The sequence below is a fragment of the Macrosteles quadrilineatus genome, unplaced genomic scaffold (assembly GCF_028750875.1).
Source record: "Macrosteles quadrilineatus isolate MER2022 unplaced genomic scaffold, UCM_ALF_1.0 Scaffold_4__1_contigs__length_99947679, whole genome shotgun sequence".
In the NCBI taxonomy this organism is placed as follows: Eukaryota; Metazoa; Arthropoda; class Insecta; order Hemiptera; family Cicadellidae; genus Macrosteles; species Macrosteles quadrilineatus.
Genome location: NW_026542597.1, coordinates 86,742,065 through 86,762,396, shown reverse-complemented (window position 1 = coordinate 86,762,396; position 20,332 = coordinate 86,742,065). Strand labels below are relative to the sequence as shown.

The 20,332-nt window shown below is 32.7% G+C and overlaps 1 protein-coding gene across 3 annotated transcripts in view; it reads right to left on the bottom strand.

The window, feature by feature from the left end:
- Positions 1–797: 797 nt before the first annotated feature.
- The window catches only part of LOC128991824 (aquaporin AQPAe.a-like), a 36,742-nt gene continuing 17,207 nt past the window's right edge, over positions 798–20,332 (bottom strand). Inside the window, exons 2-8 of one of the 3 annotated variants that reach the window (XM_054415024.1) lie at positions 14,969–15,183; positions 8,783–8,926; positions 6,880–7,089; positions 4,902–4,982; positions 3,646–3,756; positions 2,553–2,618; positions 798–1,531 (exon numbers count right to left, since the gene is read on the bottom strand). In XM_054415024.1, coding sequence (XP_054270999.1) covers positions 1,490–1,531; positions 2,553–2,618; positions 3,646–3,756; positions 4,902–4,982; positions 6,880–7,089; positions 8,783–8,926; positions 14,969–15,178 — 864 coding nt within the window. In that variant the 5' untranslated portion in view covers positions 15,179–15,183 and the 3' untranslated portion in view covers positions 798–1,489. Of the gene's footprint in view, positions 1,532–2,552; positions 2,619–3,610; positions 3,757–4,901; positions 4,983–6,879; positions 7,090–8,782; positions 8,927–14,968; positions 15,184–20,332 lie in introns of all 3 variants that reach the window. The other 2 variants (XM_054415026.1, XM_054415025.1) reach the window with 2 other exon arrangements.

Here is a 20,332-nt window from a genome sequence, read left to right as displayed (position 1 = left end):
AATAGTTTTCATGACATTTTTAACAAATGAGGATCGAAGTTGTATCTCGATGCAAACAAAGCTCATACCTCACATGATTGCAAAGTGTTACTTACATAATTCATCACGGTGGTTTGTACAGTAAAATGGGACCTTATCCAATATATCAATTTGAGTTCATCATTTAAATATTTGAATGAGGTAAAGGAGTAAAACTATAATCCTAATCTCATCCCTTTGATTTATTTGTCTTTTTCCCATTTTATTTGTACGATTTAGCTATCCTAATGTCAGAGTTTGTCCAGTGGAAGAGGAAAAAAACAAAAATTTTGAGGAATGGACCAAAGGTTTTACTTTCTATACAATTTTCAGATTTTTTTATGAAAAAAATAATTATTATAGTAAAAAAATTAACATAATGGTTTGTTGCAACGTTGTTGTATTAATAGTCAAAGGTTGCAACTTAAAACACAAATTGTTTTAAGAACTGCTTCTCAAGTGGCAACTACTTTCCATCATGAATATTATATAGTTTTTTTTACAACTAAATCCTTCCAAAGATGTTGGTTTGAGGGAGGTTAGTTAAAGTTTTTGTACGTTACTAGCAGACTACTTTATATTGTTTAGATCAACTAAACGGAGGGATAATATACAAACAATGTCTGTGTGTTTTGAAAGATTTCAAAATGTCGTAAATTGTTTTGATATTTGTTTTACATTTTAAGTCCACGACTGTTCGAAAAATTGAACTTTATTTCATTAAAATTAACAAAAAATTCTAAAATAATAGAACGGATATGGGTAAAACCTAAACTCTATTTACTTAAAATATAACTTTATTAGACTATTATTTTTACAAATATAACTACTCTAATATTATGTCAATGGTGATGATAATTTACAATGAAAGTAGTCGAATGAATGAAAACAATCTTACTCTATAATTGACAGCTTTTAGACGCTTTTGCGCTTGACTTTAGTTTATGCAAAAACTATATATAAAAGTCACAAAATCTACTAAGCAGTCCTACAACTAAAAATTCACAACAATAAATAACATCAAAATGTGTCAATTTACATTCTTTGATAAAACTGAGGTTATAACAAGTTTATCGTAAACATTTTCACAAGTCAATGAACTGTCTCTGAAAATCTTCTAAATCCCACAAATGTATAATCACATTAGACATTACCACGTTTATAAACTTCACTTTTGGCAGTGTAAAGCCCTTTTTAAAAATTAAACCTTTAAAACAAAATTTAACTGATGTTTACAACATAATTACACAAACTAATTCAGAATAACACATTATCAGGGGCAATCGTAGTGAAAGTAATATAAACTTGGCAACGCTGTAGAAAACTTGGCAACACTGTAGAAGTTTGGCAACACTGCTCGGCGACAGCGATGCCAACTCTATCTGTTGTCGATGGGCGTAATCTTGGGATGAAGAAGACTTAGGTGCTGCAGTCTAGCGGAGGTTTCTGACTTGTCGAGTGTATACACAGATCAAGCAAGCCCGTCCTCGCTCTTACCGTCGAGTCTCTTCAGCTGTGGAAAAATATAAAGTTAACAACAAGTAAACAGTTGTTTTACAAGTTTAAAAAATTGGATGAATGTGCACTATGAGCAGGATATCTTCTGCTTAAGAATACACTACTTTATTGAGTGAAAAATATGGAATCATCCAAGGAAAACAGAGATCAAGTCGTAGGAATGAAGAAGTATGATAATGAGATTCATTAAATGACATGAAACGTTCCTTGGTCTTATGGTTCTTCTTGTAACATAAACGGTTCTTCTATGTCAGATGTGTCGATAGTTAAGGATTATGATCCTGGCTGGTTATAGTCAGTACAATGGAAACTTGTCTCATAACCTTCCGTTTACCTGAGATTAGCCTGGCTAGCTCCCAGGTAGACAGAAGGATTAGGATGAGACAGGTTCCATCATACATACTATAGTTTAAAAAACACAGAACTCCTCTCAACCCCATCAGAGGCTGCTTGTAAACTGCAAAGGCAATAAGTTACTTTGGATGGATGTAGCCAGTCAACATTTGTCTTCAGGATGCTAATAAAATAGCTTTCCTAACAACGGTAAATCAAGATCTTGACAATCCCACCATAAATACACAAAACACCTATATTCCTTACACAAAGTATTTACTTACAGATCAAGTTTAAATTTTTACAATGGTCCAAGATCACTCAAGATTGTATCATGGTCAATAACGACTCTTTAAGTAGCATACAGAATTATATGGATTGGTAAAAGACAAATAATTATGGACCGGTTTGATAATAATGATATTATACAGGCATAGCACAATTCATGAGTCAATTAAATCATCATTCGGCCCACAAGTAGCATAAGACAGTCTATCTGTTGGTTAAAGACTTTTGGATGCTGCTTAAAAAGAGTCAGTGTTCTTCAGCCTTGCTTTTCCCTTAGTACATTTCATACTGTATAATTATCGTATTTTCAAACAGTCAATTTATCCAAAAACCTTATATTTCCCGAACCCAAAGCAATGTGGACTGACACAAAACAATCAAAGCGATTATCTAACCTGTATTTTCACAAGGTCCACTATAGAACCCCTCAATTCAAGGAGGCTTGCTTTAAACTGATTTTGCTGAAACATTAATGTGAAATTTGGAATATTGTTTTCGTTTAGGTCAATAATGGGGCACTATGCGTGGCTACTGGACTCACATTTCATTCTGAACATTGTAATTTTATTTTGAATATAATTTTTTTTATTTGGGCAATCCAAATTTTGTTTTTGACACAACACGTTCATAAGACAACTAAAATGTGTTCTTTGATACTGTCTATGCTAAAATTTTAACTACAACAACAAAATGTGTACTGGATGTATTTGTTAGTAAAATATATAAACCTAAAACTAACATGCTAGACATTGATTAAAATGGAGTATGCATTGTTAGTTTTTTAAATTAATGCCTGCATAGCAACAATAAACCATGTATCAGTACGTGTATAGTGGAAGTATTTAAGTAATCTTATATAACACTCCTTTCTTTCAAAAAACAGTTTATATTATAAAGCTCACTAATATTATCCTCTTTAAAAACTTATAAAACTTATAAACTGATAAACATTTCTTTAGAAACTCTCTAGATTAAATACTTACATTGGTTGGTTCCCCTCTAAAAAGAACTTAACTGCTAGTTCTTGACACATTGATTGATTTACTAATTGATATACAGTAATAACTAATGTAAGAATCGATTGATTTTAAGTATTGAGCGAAAGATTAGTATATTATTCATCAAATAAGAAACTGATTAAATAATGGATTGAGTGATTGATTAATGCAGTGATTTGTTGATTTATTCATTAATTAATTAATTGAGTAATTACTTAAGGTATTGAATAATTTTAAAGTTATTTATTAATTGATTAATTTGGGTTGTTTAAATGATTAATGGACCAATTAGTTTAATAATGGATTGATTATTGGAATGAATTATGGATTTATGAAATAAATTATTGGATAATACATTATCGTTAAATTAATTAATTAATAGACCACCAAATTTATTATTGATTATTGATGATTCAGGGGTTATTGCCAACTCCGGCCATTGTATAGTCCATTACCCTCTCTAGTTACTGGAATGTACTCCTCGTAGTACCTCTTTCTCCTCGGCGTGGACGGCGGAGTACTCCTCATGGGGAGCCTGGAACACGTTGGTGTAGAGGAGACCAGCGGCGATACCTCCCATGATAGGACCTGCCCAGTACACCTGCAATGAGGAAAGTGTCAAACATTTCTATAGTCTTATTAAACTTGGTGTACCTTGTATCTTTTTGTATCTGAGCTGTGGGTTGGATCGTGGGAAAAATTAGGAACCTTTTGACGGTTAAAATAAACACATGTTGTGTTGGGGTTGGAAATCTAATATAATGTTTAATGAGCAACATGGAAGCTTTTTACCATGGGTCCTACATTATACCACACCTACTAAGTGTGGACATTATATGTAAGCTGGCTATGTTTTCATTTATATTACAAAAAGTTATTCAACATTAGTTTCTAACAATATTCAATATCAAATTAAGAAAGCTTGTTTTTTTTTAATAAATAACTGGGTATAGTTACGTATGTGATGTCAAAAATAACCAAATGAAAATATCGATTATTCGATATTTCGATTATTTCATTCGATATATCGTTTGGTTGGTTAGGTTAGGTTAACCTTACTAACCAAACGATATATCGAATGAAACAATCGACATATTGAATAATCGATATCTTGATCGATATTTTCATTCGGTACGTACCAACCAATACATTTTGTGTTTCTGTATTCGCTGTAAGGGAAATTAGAATTTCATAATTTTCCATAACACTGTTAAACACATGTTTTGTGAGTATTTATGCAACAAAAAATACACTTTAAGACTCTGCAAGATATTATTAAAAGATACTAGTTAGGATCTTTTACATTATACAATGGGCCTATACTTAATTAGTTAGCTTAATACATTTCAGAACAGTTTGTCTAGAAAAAGCAATTTCCTAGATACTATTCCAAAAATAAGATTAAAACTATTCAAACCAGATTTTTGTGTCTACTCTTTTTATGTGTTTGGAACATATAAAAATACACTGAATTATGAATTATGTTAAGTTTGGAACATACCGTTATAACATAATTATACTGTATATGCCAAACAACATTGGTCTCTGTGTTTAATTAAACTTGAATCCGTGCCATTGAATCCCATCGTTTCTAGAAATAATCGTATTTGTATCCCGTGTCTAAAGCATGAAACAGAATGGATCAACCACACCTACATTGTGAGTTTATATACATTGGAACTTTTAAAATTAATGTAGATTCTAAAAATGTAACATAAACCTCTCTATTTCCACTCCCTAACTTACCCAGTGGTTGTCCCATCCAGAGGAAACGACAGCTGATCCAAAGCTACGAGCGGGGTTCATGCTAGAGCCAGTGTAGTCAACCTACAATCAATAATTATAAAATATTAAAAATAGTATATAAAAGGTTTAAATTTTACTGGTTACATATCTAGCATCAATATAACCAAAATAGCTACAACTCCTAATAAGATATGATAGAACAAAAGGTTAATTCTTCTAAAATTTCATATTAGACGTGGACAACAATGGACAACGTTCTATGTTCGCGAGGACACATTGTTGTGCTACAAGTTCCTTGGTTCGCCACTAGAGCGCTAGCAGTTAACGATTATTGCATACTACCGCTCGAGCGGCAGAAGTTTCAACTACTCAATCTACTTTACCGACATTCCATTTCACTTACACACATAATTTTATTGATTCATGTTTTAAATTAATCTAATGTGTATTCTAGAACAATAAAATAAAAATATTTCAGTGAACAAATATTTCCAAAACGTATCTACGTTAAAATGCAACTATTCTTACTGCTTGCTCTTATCTTTCCATTATTAAACAGAATTACATTGTGGTTCATCCGTGAAATATGTTTAGGTTTGAAAAACAACCTAAATCGTTTATAAAGAGGGTATCATAAAACATAGTTACAAATTCAATTTCGTCGTTTAAATTGAATTGACCGGTATTAAAATAATTAAAAAGTTGCCCTAGTTTACATCGAAAGTGGTTAACACAAATTGTTCACAAGTATGCAATGAAAATAAACTTCCTGGACCACAAGTTATCTTATGATTACAGTTCCATTTTGGTTTCGAAACTTTAATTTTAGCGAATTTCCCATATAGGGAATAAGCTATTACCGTAGGTCTCATGGTAAGACCTTGACCCGGGACCGATTTACTTTTTCGTTTTGAGGTCCCCAGAGGCCAAAAACACCATCCGTTCAAATTCATATATATATATATATTTATATATATATATATATATTTATTTATATATGTGTCCGTTAGCGCGATAACTCGAGCAAAATTGACCCGATTTCGATGAAATTTGGTACAAACGTGTAAACCTACATTTATTCGAACGAGTTCGCGAACCAGCATAATCGGACCATGGGATCAGGGGGGTTTTATGGGGGGTTTTATGGGGTAAAAATGGGTTTTTCTCATTTTTGCCCCTAAAAACTTTAAATTTCTAAATTACTCTCTAGACCATTTTGAAGAGCTTAAAAAAACAAATAATTTAGTATATTGAAGTTTTTTAGAATGTTCATTGACTACGGAGAAAATTCAAAAAATTGTAAATTTAAAATTCCCATGTTATTCTTATGGAGAATAAATAAACTGTTCTAGTTTGCTTGTTTATGGATATATTTTAAGTAATCAAATTTGGCAATTTGGCTTATTTCATACTAAGCTATCAATATTTCAATTGAAAAAACACATCTCAACATCTTCCCCGTAGCAGCAAACCTAACTACTCACTAAAATTAATGTCATTTAAATAGGATATAAATCTGTAAATTTTTAGGGAATATTTTAGTAGAAATCAAGCCGGGTAAATGGAAATTCGCTTAGTATGCAGGTTTGCTGCAACGGGGGTATTTTTTTCTGCACCAGCACATGTGGTGCAAAAATGACAAAAGCCACAATAAAGTCAAAACTTCCTACTGAATTAATTTTGCATAGACCTTAACTACTGTAACAATTATAATCCTTTATATGGTTTACGACATAAGCTACAAACTATGTATGCTACATGTTCAAATTGTCCTTGAACTCCATTTTTTCAAAATATTCTAACAAAAATGTTCTGTAAAAAAATGACGAGTTCTACATCTTAATCCCTATGTCAGTTACCCAGACAAAGAAAGTGACCCAAAAATGAATTGTTCAAATACTTCAACCCCTTACAAAACGTTCTTAAAAAGTTTCCGTAAAATTTCAAGTTCTTAGATCTGAGAATGTCAAGTACTCACACAAGCCAAGTGACCCAGAGTAACAGTTAGCCCAATGACAAGGGCGGCTGGGGTCTTGTCGTTAGCCTTGTTGGGGTCAATGACTCCGTAGACGACGACCACCAGGACGAACCCAAGGAAGAACTCGATGCCGAGGCCCTGAGTGACGGTCATGTCAGCTTGGAGACCAGTGTTGCCCAGGGAAGCTTGGTAGGCATCTGGAGTCAGCGCCTGGAAGAGGAGAAAATTATCTGTTGGGTTTAGAAGAAGGGGTGGTGCGTTCTTGGATGTGTAGAAGTGGAAATGGTTAGATATGAAAGAGGGATTGATTTGTTCTTGGATATGTGGAGAAAATGATTGATTGTTGGAGTGGATTTGGGGATGGTCTGTTGTTGGATGTATAAATGAAGAAAAGGTTATTTGTTGGAGTGGATGAGGTAATGGTCTGTTCTTGGATACAGAAGAGAGAATGGCCTGTCCGTTGTAGGAAAAAAGTTGTGAAATGAAAAAAAGAAACGGTTGGTTGTTTGATTGGATGAGGTAATGGTCTGTTGTTGGAAATATTACAAGAAAAGATCAGTTGTTGGATGTATAAGAAGAAAAGGTCAGTGGATGTGTCTAAGAGGAAATGACCAGTTTCTGGACGTATATAAAAGGAAATGTTGAGTTTTTGGATGTAAAGAAGAGGAAATGATCAGCTGTTGGAAGAATAGAAGAAGAATTGGTCAGTAGTTGGACGTATAGAAGATTAAAATGTTTTTTCTTGGATGCATAGAAGCGGAAATAGCTAGGTTTTGAACGTTGAAGAGGAATCAGTCTGATTTTGGACGGGATACAATAATGTTGGCGTTTAAATAAAGCAATACTTAAGACTTTTTTCAAGTGTGTTGGGGCTTTAGATTTATAAATCCGACTAATCTCATAAGATAGATAATCCATATTTCAAGATAGCAGTTGAAACCGAAGAAATCATAAATATTCCACAAATTAAAACTAGGCTCACCACTATTTACCAACATCAATAATGCCGTGGAAATCGATAGATTGACAAGATATCGGATGATTCTACCGATTTATTTATAGCAAAAATGACTCATCTTTGAATGTTTCTCACAGTTCTCGAAAGGTGAAGTAACACTCATTAAGTGTCCTACTTGCATTTTATCTTGCTCGTGCAATCTTCAAGGACAAAAGTGACTTTTTCTATTTACGTAAACAACTTCCTTCGTCTTTACTTTGTTTTTACTGCTTTATCTGGATTGTCGTCTTGGACGTCGTTATATAAAAACAGTTCTTCATACTGAAGATGTGTTTAAAATAATATTGTTATGTGGCTGCATTATACGAAGCATGCACTGAACATTTCAATTGTGGTATGCAGTTTATGCTGCGTGGGATGGAATTGATTGGCATCAATTAATGCTTAATCAGGCAGAACATTCAAGATTAATGGCATCTTGTACCACAACCAGTACTCAAGTATAATTGGAAATTATATGTTGTCAAACAGTTGTTTATGTTTGTAAACAAAGTTAAACTGACTTTGCATGTATGAGGGATATACATGACATTGCATTTAGAAGTGGGTTAACTAATGCCTAACAAACTTATTTTGTCTATTCTAATACATTGAATCAATTGGCAAACCTATTAGGCTTTAACACACCTGAAATAGGTGAGTTTGATTATTTTTTTTATTTATCAGGGATATAACTTTTAAATACCGATTATGTAAAATGTGAGAAGAGGTGAACGGATTGACCAAAGTCTCTTTTTGATATTCACCATTCTTGATCAGCTGAATACAATTCAAGCATTTGTTTCTGGGCTACATGTTCTCTGTGGTACCTCATCTTTCTAACATGATACATTCTTAATCTTGTTTCCACTTGTTATTTAATCCATAGTCAATCACTTTACCTACCTTAACAACCGCAGACCCTGCTACCGCTCCGATGCACTGGGCGACGACGTACAGAAGTCCTCTGATGATGGACACCCTTCCTCCAGCAATCAGACCGAAGGTGACCGCGGGGTTGATGTGGCATCCACTCACATGGCCGATCGTCTGGAACATCAGGGATACATGAGGAAGTGGTAGGCTGCATGGCCAAACTTATACATGAAATGAAGCTGTGATAGGTTGCATGATAAAATTTGCAATATGTGCAAGGGGTCGAGTAGCAACGGTCGGGAACATCAGGGATACATGAGGAAACGCGTTGGGCTGCATGCTTATATTATTTGTATTTATGTTAAATACAAAAAGTTGTCATTTGTTTATCTGGGCCCAGATTGTGTTTTAAATCACAAAAAACGTGGTATATTCTCACTTTTTATACCTTTTGGTGGTACCATTTATACAGATTATTATTTATTGCAGTGGAATCTTCAAACTAAAGAAATGGTCTTTAACAGAGCATCAATAGAAAGATTGTACTATTATCTATGGTTGACTTGCTCTTATCTCTTATTTATCAAGTAGTTGTACTTAGACATAAGGTGTAAATTCTTATGGTTATTCCCTTATCGTCACTACTAATAAGAAATAAAAAAAAAACAAAATGGTAAATTGTGTTTTTTGTCTAACAAAATAAAATACCCAATAATCTACGATTTAAAGAATACTTTAGTCTGATTATAAAACCATTTTATTAACGAGTACTTTATTCCACTTATTTTAAACATGACTGACAGTTTGAATTAACCAAGAGCACAAGGAAAGAAAGTTTCTAATTCGTTCTACAGATAAGTGAAACTTTCAATTGTTTACTAACAATGTCTTAGTAAAACCGCTATCAGTAGATAATAGGGGTTCACAATCAAAGCAAATTAAAGAAAAGCTTGAAATTAACCAACGGTGTTTTAACAATGGGTTAGATAATAGTGTAGGTCAATGAACTGCTCCTGGTTTTTGAGGTTGAGGTTACACCTGAATCCCACAACCTTGAGCTCGAATTCGAGCCATATCGATGTAAACAGGTTAGTTTTCGCTTTGAACACTGTGAGTTACTGAAATGCGCTTTTTGTAGTAGGTTACTGAACCAGTCAATGTTCTACCTACTGACACAATAAGGATAATTTTCGATTTGAAATCGAGTTGATTTAGGAAAAAATCATTTTTATTGTGCAATTCTTTTTTTAAACTGTTTATGAAAATGCAAACTAGCCTATATCTAAAATTTGAGAAACTAAAGTTTTTGTTTTTTATCTAATTTTTTTTTTTTTAGATATGCTTACAACCAAACCTGTTAGTGAAAGCCATTCCCATTGACTATACTGTATATACTATTCTGCGTATTTATAATCGAGTATAATCAAATTATGTGTATTTATAAGTAAGGTTCGTAAAAATATTTCCTACCAGTTAATAACAACTAAATGACACAATTTATTTAATTCGATTTTTTCTATAGACATTATTTTTGTATTTTTCGGAGCTTAAAAAGTTAGATACAGATTTGTTGTATGTTTTCATGCCTAAAGCGTTAAAAAGGTCATCTTAAATTATCGTATGATCAGCTTAACATTGTGACTCGACAAGTTGTGAATTTTTTGGGCCGAAACATTTAGGGAGGTAGAACATTTAGGATGGATAAGAGAAGCAAAACAATTTATATAACTAATCTAGAACTTTCGTGACTAAGTTTCATTGCTTGTATCCGTAATACTTAGCTAAGGGTGAACTCTGCTTTATTCCTTTACTGCCAAACAATGTTTAGAGAAACTTTCCCCAAATATTTATGGTTTGTATGATACGAAACTAAAAAAAAGATGTCATGGTAAACACGATTCTTAGTATTTTTTCCCAGATAAAGAAAAATTCTACAAATGGTAGGCAAGATGTAGAATCAAGTATATTTATAGATTTTTTGATAGTAAATTTTATAAACCTTTCTCTGTTCATGACATTAATATGCACAATATTTTTTTTTATATATAACATAAAACATATAGCGTCCCTCTTGTTTTTTCTTAAACAAATTACAAAAACTTGTCGATTAACCTACGAATTTACTCAATAGATTCTTACATGGAACTAAGATTTTTGGAGCTTGTAGGTACAGATATACTATACAGTATACATAGCATTATTACGAAAAACAGTTTTTCAATGTAAAATAGTTTTATTTCAGGGTTGAAAAATTGATGAATATTTAATGAAAATTTGATATTATTTTATGAATGATTAATCAAAATATTATAAAAATTTCATGTCTTGTGAATATTTGATTAAATGTAATGAAAAATTATTGATGATCATTTTATGAACAGTTAATGAAAGATTGGTGTAAACGTTATGAAAACTTATGACTATTTTGTTAATATTTTATCAAACGGACAATACACAAGCAATTTACCCATTTTCGAACCCAATTTAAAGAACTTTAACCTAAAAAGCTAATTAATTTTGTATCACAGCTGTGTCAAATCTGGTAGCTGTTAACAAGGATTGTTACCGCTGAAGTAGAGATAACAATGACAGGCAATTGACAGGTGATACTACTGATAAGCCACTGGACGTGTTATTTGTTATCACTGACATAGAAAGTTGTCTTGGTATATTGCTGTCATTTGTGAGACTTTCGCAAATTGTTTTGTCTAAGTTACTTACTTAAATTACAGGTGTAAACCACAAGCATGTTAATACATGAAGAGCGTACTAGTTAACTGATTCAAACATGATTGACAGACTGGAGGGGTGTAAATGTGATGACTTATTACTGTATTTTTATTTATTGATACGACAAAAATGCTCTATAATAACAATAAGAAATCTTTTTTTAATATCAATGGATTTTTTTGTATGTGCTTGAACAAATTAAATTTTTCCCTTGTCTGTTCCTTAACTGTGTATAGGTTATACTGGATTGTTCTTACTATTCAGCAATAAAATAAGTGTTTTGAGTCTTATCTTTTTTTTATCATACTGAAGTGACTTATTAGTTTTCATTCCTTTCTAACACCTAATATATTATTCGAGACATTAAAGTTTAAACGAAATCAACAGATTCTTTCTTTGTTTATGTCTTATTGTTGATATTACTCAACCATCCAAGAAACCACGGGTGAAACCGGAGTACACATAGAATAGGTGATTAGCTCAGTAAAGCTTGGCAAAAAGACACTCAGCCCGTGCCAAACTAGTGGGTTTTATTGTGTTCTTAACATTTATAGTGACGGAGATATTTGTGTGTGTTTTCAACAACAGTCGCGTTTTATTTATACCGATGTTTAGAACTGTCTAAACCAAGAGGAAGGTGTCACTTATAGTTTATTTATACCCAGTAGTATTTGTTTTAAAACTCTTACATGTTTGAGTAAAACTTATTAAATTTATAAAGAAAAATACCCAGAATGAACCAATCAAACGTATTTGATCCTGTTGTATCAACCACATATCCACTTCTCTTTGATACTTAACCACGGATTGATAAACTCCCTTTTATACCTAGCATCAAAGTGATACACTCCCTTTTACGCTTAACAATATAATCATTTACTTACTTTTATACGTAACGCATTCTGATAAACTCCCCTTTATGTCTCAGCCCATACTGATAAACTTCAATTCATGTCTGGCCGCATACCGATAAACTCCCTTTTTATAATTAGAGTCATTCTGATAAACTCCCTTTTATGTCTGGCCTTATACCGATAAACCATTATGCCTGGCCCCATAGCGATAAACTCCCTTTTATGATTAGTGTCATACCGATGAACTCCCTTTTATGCTTAAAATCATGCTGATAAGCTTCCGTTTATGTTTAATGTCACATGTTGATAAACTCTAGTGTATGTTTAACCTCATGTTATAAAGTTCCTTTTATACATTACATCATACTGATAAACTTTCTTTTATTCTTAACCACATTGTACTGATAAACCCTCTTGTATACTTAACCCTATACTTATAAACTCCCTTTTATACTTAACCCCGGATTTATAAGATCCATTTAATACTTAACCTCATTTTACAAACGAATCAACCCTTGGGCTCTGGTAAGTGCAAATTGTTTAGCAGGTGTAAGGTAGAACATACCTATTTTTGACCAAAGAACAACTTTTTTCTATACGTTATTGTTAAAATTACTTTCAGAATAGTTTGTAAAGAATATACCAGTTGACTTTCATTCGCCTCTTTACAGCCAAATTCGAGTTGATTTTCAAGGGTGCGCGGTTATTCGCAAGTAATTGCTTGTGTCCATTTTAAAAACCCAACAGGTGGCAAAGCAGAAATTCAAGTCTAAAAGTGGCAGAGCCAAAACTGGAAATACAGAAGTAAGACCAGTTTCCGATGTCTCCGGTTTTGGAATTGCTTCTGCGATGGGGCTTTGGGCATCAAACTGTCGTACGTCTATAAATAAATCTTAAAATAAAATAAAAACTGTTTATTTAAGTAAAACGTTTTTGTGATTTAGCCCGAGCATTATATCCTATTTAGATATCTGTTCAAATTATAAGTCTTATAAAGTGTAATTAAATCATTCTTTTAGAATAAGGTATTTAAAACAAAATTCTTTGCCTACGTATGGGGATTTTATTCAAAAGAAAACTTTTCAAATTATGTTGGTATGGACACTATTTTTCTGTTTTCAAAGAAACCATAGGCATAAATACTAACTAGTGTTAATTATTTGTTCTATAGCATTTGATTTGAAAAAGAAATAATGAAATGTTTATGTTCAAATTCCTAAACATTATCTCTACTGTATATATTTTTAAGGTTATAACTACTGAGTATATTTCTGGTTTGAATCTAATATTTTGAGAAAGGGAAAAACTTTTTTGTTTTAGCTAATTAACAGAGTAAAAACCCCATTATTTACCAAATGTATACAGAACTCCTATCCAAGGCTGGAAGAGGTGACTATGATATTTAAAATTAAGTTAGCAATTTCCTTGTCTGTGTTGATGATCGAAAAGAAAAAAAATAATTATGTTTACAAGGAAGTGAGCACTATAAAATCATGTCATTAGCGTAATAAACAGTATATAAATTGAAATGTATACAAAATTTCTCCCTCTGACTGACTTAAAGCTTTCTTAAGGTAAATAAAAATGGGAAATGCCACATTGGGTTTAGTAGAATGGTTAAATCTGCACAAATTAGAAAACAAGGTATAGGTTTTTTCAATGATAAATACTGTGTTTCATAATTATTACTCCTTTAACTACTCTACTAGAAAGAAAACAGCTATAATTATTAGTAATCTTTAGAGTATCAATGCATAATATTGACTCATCAAACAATAATGTTTTTAACGGTGTCGCTTGACGATAACAACAATCAATACGTATGACACCACAGGGAAATATTTACACGCAAAGCCATGTATTGGTAGATAAACGTAGGCTAACGGATGAACATGGATTATTGTTTTCAGGATGTCAACAAGCATAAAAGTGCAACCAGCATTTTTTTAGTCTGGTCATGGTCTGTGTATTTTCATATCGACTGTTTCATCTAGTAAAAATTGTATGGTAAATAAGGTAATTTCAGTTATGTGGTAAACTTATAGAAATGTGTTGACGTTACGGTTTATTTATATTGGCTTGGTGTTATACATTTAGACAAAAGAAATTAGGCGTTTCGTGAATTTGGTATGATATGTAGAGTTAGATACCTACTATTACTTTGTAAACAATGAATTTTATATGATTTTGGATTGTTAAATGCCTAAGGCTTTACATAGGTAGGAAAATAATAAATGTTTCATAAATACTGTTCGGGTTTTTCGTATAAAATACACTTTTAATAGTGCGAAACAAATAATAACGAAACTTGTATATATCCGAGTACGAAAATGTATTACTCGTGGTGGTGGGCAAAAACTATCAAAGTGGACCTAAATAATCACTAAAAGGGGGCAAAATATTAATTAAAGTGGTTTTAAAAGCCTAAAGTTCACAGAGCCCAATCTAATTTTTAAAAATTCATTTTTAGTCATTCTATTTCTAATATTTACCAATTTATCCTCTCGTAACCTAACTTTTAACTCCTCTCCATCCTCTTTCTTTCATCTAGTTTCCTTTCTCATTTCTACAATCTCACTTCCTCCTTACACCCTTCACCTCCTTCCTCCTTATCTACTTCCTCCCAACCTACCTGGACCATAGCCATGACGGAGAGACCGAAGGCTAGTGAGATAAGGACGAGGTCTGCAGGAGTACTTTGGTCGCCGAGGTTCAAACAGCTCATGCAGCCGAAGAAGTTGAGGACGAAAGTTCCCACCAGCTCAGCGATTAACGCCTTGCCGAGGTTGTTCTTGTTGTCGTTCAGCTCTGAAAGCCCAACTCGGTCCTTGATCGTGGCCATCTTGTCTGGAAAAAGAACGATCGTTAAAAATATTGGGTTAAAAAAAAGAATTCATTGTAGTCTAGAAGATTGACTTTTAGATGATATCAAACTACACATTACGTTTTACTTAGTGGACATTTAATATATATTAGCTGTAGCCATTTTTATATGGTTTTTGACTAGTATAACTAGCCAACCACAGAATGTACTGCAGTAGAAAGTTGTGTTTTGTTTCATCAGTTGGTGTTTACTGTGATAAGTAACCGAAATGATGCTAGAGTTTGCAATATGCCCTTTTGGGTTTACTTTACTTTTGGGTTGAAATGTAGGTGTATCCTAAAAGGCAAACATGTTTCTTGAAAACCTTTTTTTCACAGCTCTAGTGTACATCGCAGGGAATATCTACGCATACTGTTAGAAATATATTTGCCTGTTTAGTTGTAGATGTGCAGAATTCCTTTATTAACTAATTGAGGCAAGAAAGCAAAAGAAAATGATTTTAAAATCTTAAAAAAAATTTCATAAACATCATGTGATGCCATGCTGGTACAAAATAAAAACGAAATATAAACAGAAAATCAAAAGAAATGGAAGAAGTTCCAATCACATGTTTTTGTGGGGTGAAAATAGAGAAGTTTGCACAATATTTGGTTGAGTTTTTAACCATGGGGCGAGTTCTAGTTCAACACAAATTAGCATAATAGAAATGTCTCTGGCTGAATTTAACTAGTCTACGTCCAGTCCATATTGATCTTAAAGATTGACATAGATTCAACATGGGAATGGATGTATACTTTTTTCGATAGTTTAAAAGTTGAAGTCAATGCTATTATGACATCGATTAGTTTGGATAGTTTTGTTCTACATTCAAAACTATCATCTCCGAAGAATGTTTAAGGTATAAATGCGATTTCAAACTACAAATTTTACCAATGTATCCTGATATCGTGTCTAGTATTGATCCAAAATATCCGTCGACACACATTTTTAGTGAAGCGGTGTATCCTTCACAAATAATGATCAATTTCACCTTTCAATGATGCTTGATGTCACTCTATCCTTCAAAGTAGCAGGAGGTCTAACATACTGGCTCATCGATAACTGGTGAAGAAGACTTTGAAACGGTTTGTAATCGGGACACCTTTCATCGTGTTAAAAACTAGTGTTGGTAAAATTGTTTTATCATATTGGCACTAAAATGTAGAGTGTACTTTATAGTTTGATTGTACAACTGAAAAAGAGTATAGGGCGATCTTTAGGGTAGACTGCAAGTCAATTCAAAAATATATTATTGATGGATAGGTAAAACGCAGTATATTCAATTTCATTTCTTAAATAGTTATTTCTGTAACTAGTGTGCATTTTCACTCGTGTTACACATTATATTTTTCCTACGTTTACTATAAATCGTATAAATAGTTAGTCTTTCAAACACTGTACAACACGTTTTTAGGTTAGGTTAAATCCAAACATTGAACGAAATGGGAAACGCTGCACCAGCTGATCGTAGTCGTGTATCTATAAGTGTTGTATATTTTCAAGCGTACACGGATTACCTGCTTAATAAAAGCACGCTGTTTTCTGTTGTTTGGTTGGAATACTAGTATGCGCCAAAGTAAAAACGGTGCGCCAAAGTAAAAACTGTGCTCCAAGTAAGGCTTTCTGTTCTATGATCTTTGCCAGGGAGCCAACTTTGTCGGGTGACTTTAGGAAAAATTAATTATATTGTCATTGAAACAACCAAAGTTAATTAATGCAAGCTCCTTCTAATCTTCTTGAAATTCATGAGCCAATTGTGAAGACTAAACAAATTTAGAGGTAGTTCATGTTAGTCATGTGTTGGAGTGATTGTAATTAGTATGTTGGGTGTGTTAGTATAGATGTGATTCATTTTTATAGTAAATTCTCTATTCCAACTTGAAAGGCCGGATAAATTATTACGCTTTCATTGAGTCTAAAATGAAGTTGAGTCATAAACAAAAATTCCTTAATAGTTTCTAGAGAGTCAACAATCGTAATGAACAGTTTCACTCAAGTCGTTAAAACATTAGTCAAACAAACTTTAAAAAGCATTTGAGAAGTAAAATCTTTAAAAATCATTTGAACAGAGAGAAATATCGTACGTTGGTGAACTTTTCATTTCTCTCGATTGGTATTATTATTAATTTCACATCTTCACTAAAGAGAGAGAGTACATGAATAATTTCAAACAAAGAATCAGCCAATCAAACGTAGCGAAAGAAAGCGTAACGGTAAGTGTTCTTGGTCCATGACACTGTGGTGTTATGGTGTTTGTACCCCATAACCCGTCACCATAAACAGCTGATCAAGAGCCTCTGGCAGCTACGACTCAGAAACATCCGCTAATTACGCCCGTTGTTTCTCAAACTTTCTCCTTTCTCTCAGCAATTTTTATCACTCAATCTAGTCCCGCCATTGACAAGGTTAAAGCCAGCCTTTCTCTAGTCCAAGTTTGGCATAACTGGGGAATAATGGATGTAATGAGACATAATGGGTGGCTGAATACGAAGTTAAGGAGTTTTGCAGAGAACTTACGATATATTATCGGGTGAATATCAGTTCGATATTCATACCGTATCGGATATAGTTTTCATTCGACATAACTATCGATTGTACGTTTTTTAAGAATACTTTTTTACACTGAGCGGTGGTTAGGCTAGGTTAGTTCTGTTTGGCTTAGTTAACTTATAACAAGGAACCATTTATAACTCAATTGTAACTGTTCTAACTTAGTAAGCTTGGAAAACATTAATCAAAAATTAATGTATGCATTTATGATTGTTTCTAATTCATAAATTCACACTATTTCCATTAAACTAACTTTAACTTATATTTAGTCGTCCTTAGTTATGGCTGTTAAATTCACAAACACTCTTTCTGAAACCACTGGTATCTAAATTTACGTGTTATATTACACAAACAATTTTCAAAAAATTATCGATGTCTTTATGCAATTAAATTTAGATCAAATTCATATGTCTAAACTCTATTCCATTTATCTAGCTTTAGATAATTATGTTCTTCCCTTGTAGTAATTATTTATTAACAGAATCAGCATAGTTCTTTTTCAGCCCTCTTAATAAACTATTTTAAATTTTCAAATTTTAAGTCTTTGATAAATAACCATTTTCATCTCACACATATCAATCCCATCGAATAAACAACCAAAGCGTATAAAATTACTTCCCCAAAACAATACGGTACCCCAACTCGGAATATGACATTCAAATGACAGAGGCTGTATTTGGGGCACGCAACGAACCTCCAACACGCAAACCAATACTGTATTTTCCAGCCTATCCTCCAACACGACATCGTATTGTATTGGATAATCTGGCGAATAATTCAACTAAATAATAAGGAAAGTGAAACAGCTGATCGATAGAGTTCAATGACACTCCAACAATCAGCTGGTTTACTTTGGTTAATATTACAAAGTTGAATTGGATGTGTTATGAATAAGTTATGTGATTAAGGTAATTTGTTCTATGTTTTTTGATGAATTTTCTAGTGTCATACCCATATACAGTAGAACCTCCATTATATATACGGGGATTATATTTAGACTTGTGATCAAGGTTGGTTTAAATATGATTAGGGGTGATTTTAAATCTAGGGTTTTTAAAATGGTATTTGTTATCAAGAGGGTCTTGTTATCAAGGTTCTACTATATTATTTTAGAGATTTGGGAAAAAGGTCACTCATTAATGGTTCGTTGTTATTTTATTTACAATATATATTATTTTGACCATCAACTATTTTATTCGTGTCCTATTTCATGACCTTTGTGTGTTTTTCTTGTAGCTAAAATTGTTTGAAAGAGATTTCATATATAAAATATGAAATATATAACATACATTAGCGAATCATGTGATTGTTTAAGAGACGTATAGACAGTTAGTTCTCCATCCCCTATTATCTTCTGTTTTCCTTAGTTCTACATCCCCTATAAACTCCATACCTTATTATTGGATTGTTTCTGTTTTCCTTAGTTCTTCATTATCTATAAACTGTTGTTTTCCTTAGTTCTCCATACCCTATTATTGGATTGTTTCTGTTTTCCTTAGTTCTTCATTATCTATAAACTGTTGTTTTCCTTAGTTCTCCATACCATATTATTGGACTGTTTCTGTTTTACTTTGTTCTTCATTCCCTATAAACTTCTATCTTATATTTGCCTTAGTTCTCCATACCCTAATATTGGATTGTTTCTCTTTTCCTTAGTTCTTCATTCCCTATAAACTCTATCTTATATTTTCCTTAGTTCTCCATACCCTATTATTGGTATGTTTCTGTTTTCCGCAAAGTGTTTTTTCTTCAGATTTTACTTAAGTAAACAAACAAACGCCATTCTTTTGCAACATTCCCCTATTCTTTCGTGTGTCATTTCATTTAGGTAAACACAGCGGGCTTTGTTGACATATTCTAGGCCGGAGTCCGAAGCCACGCTAGGCCAACCGTAACCTTGGCCTGAGGCCAGGACCCCAGTGGAGTTTATTAATGTGCTCTATTCTGGCGAGAGTTAAATGCCTTGGAGTTGGTGTCATCTTTCGTGAAAGAGGAACACACTTGTATTTTTAAGAGTATAACTTTGTTACGATTTAGTATTTCGGGTTTCTTTGATAATGATAAGTTTTGATATCTTAGAGTTCTTTAAGTTTTTAGTTTGTGTATTTTATTTATTATTGATGAGAATGTTTACGGTTACTTTGGTATTATACTGACCACACTGGTACATCGACTTCCAAATTTAAATTTGTTTAAATAACATAATATTCCTAACCTAACCTATATCTAAAACATAGTCCACCCTTAGGTTAGGTTAGGTTTGATTTGGTTAGGCTATAATTAATTATTAGACGTGGTCCGTATAGTATCAAAGTACCGGTTTACGCCTAGTGAGCCTAGGTTTGGGAATAGTTTTGAATATTCTGAAATAATATTATATTCATGTATAGGCTTGTGTTACAGCTGATTTACGTTTTGGCAAACCTCAGCTGTTCAGCATTTTTTTTTAGTTGGGATCGAGTTGAGGAAAATATTTTTTTCTCCTGGAACCGCCTACTTTTTTTTGATCTGAGTAAAATAAATTATCATGACTTAATAATCAGCTGATCTTAGTAAAATTGAAGATAATCTTCATTTTACACT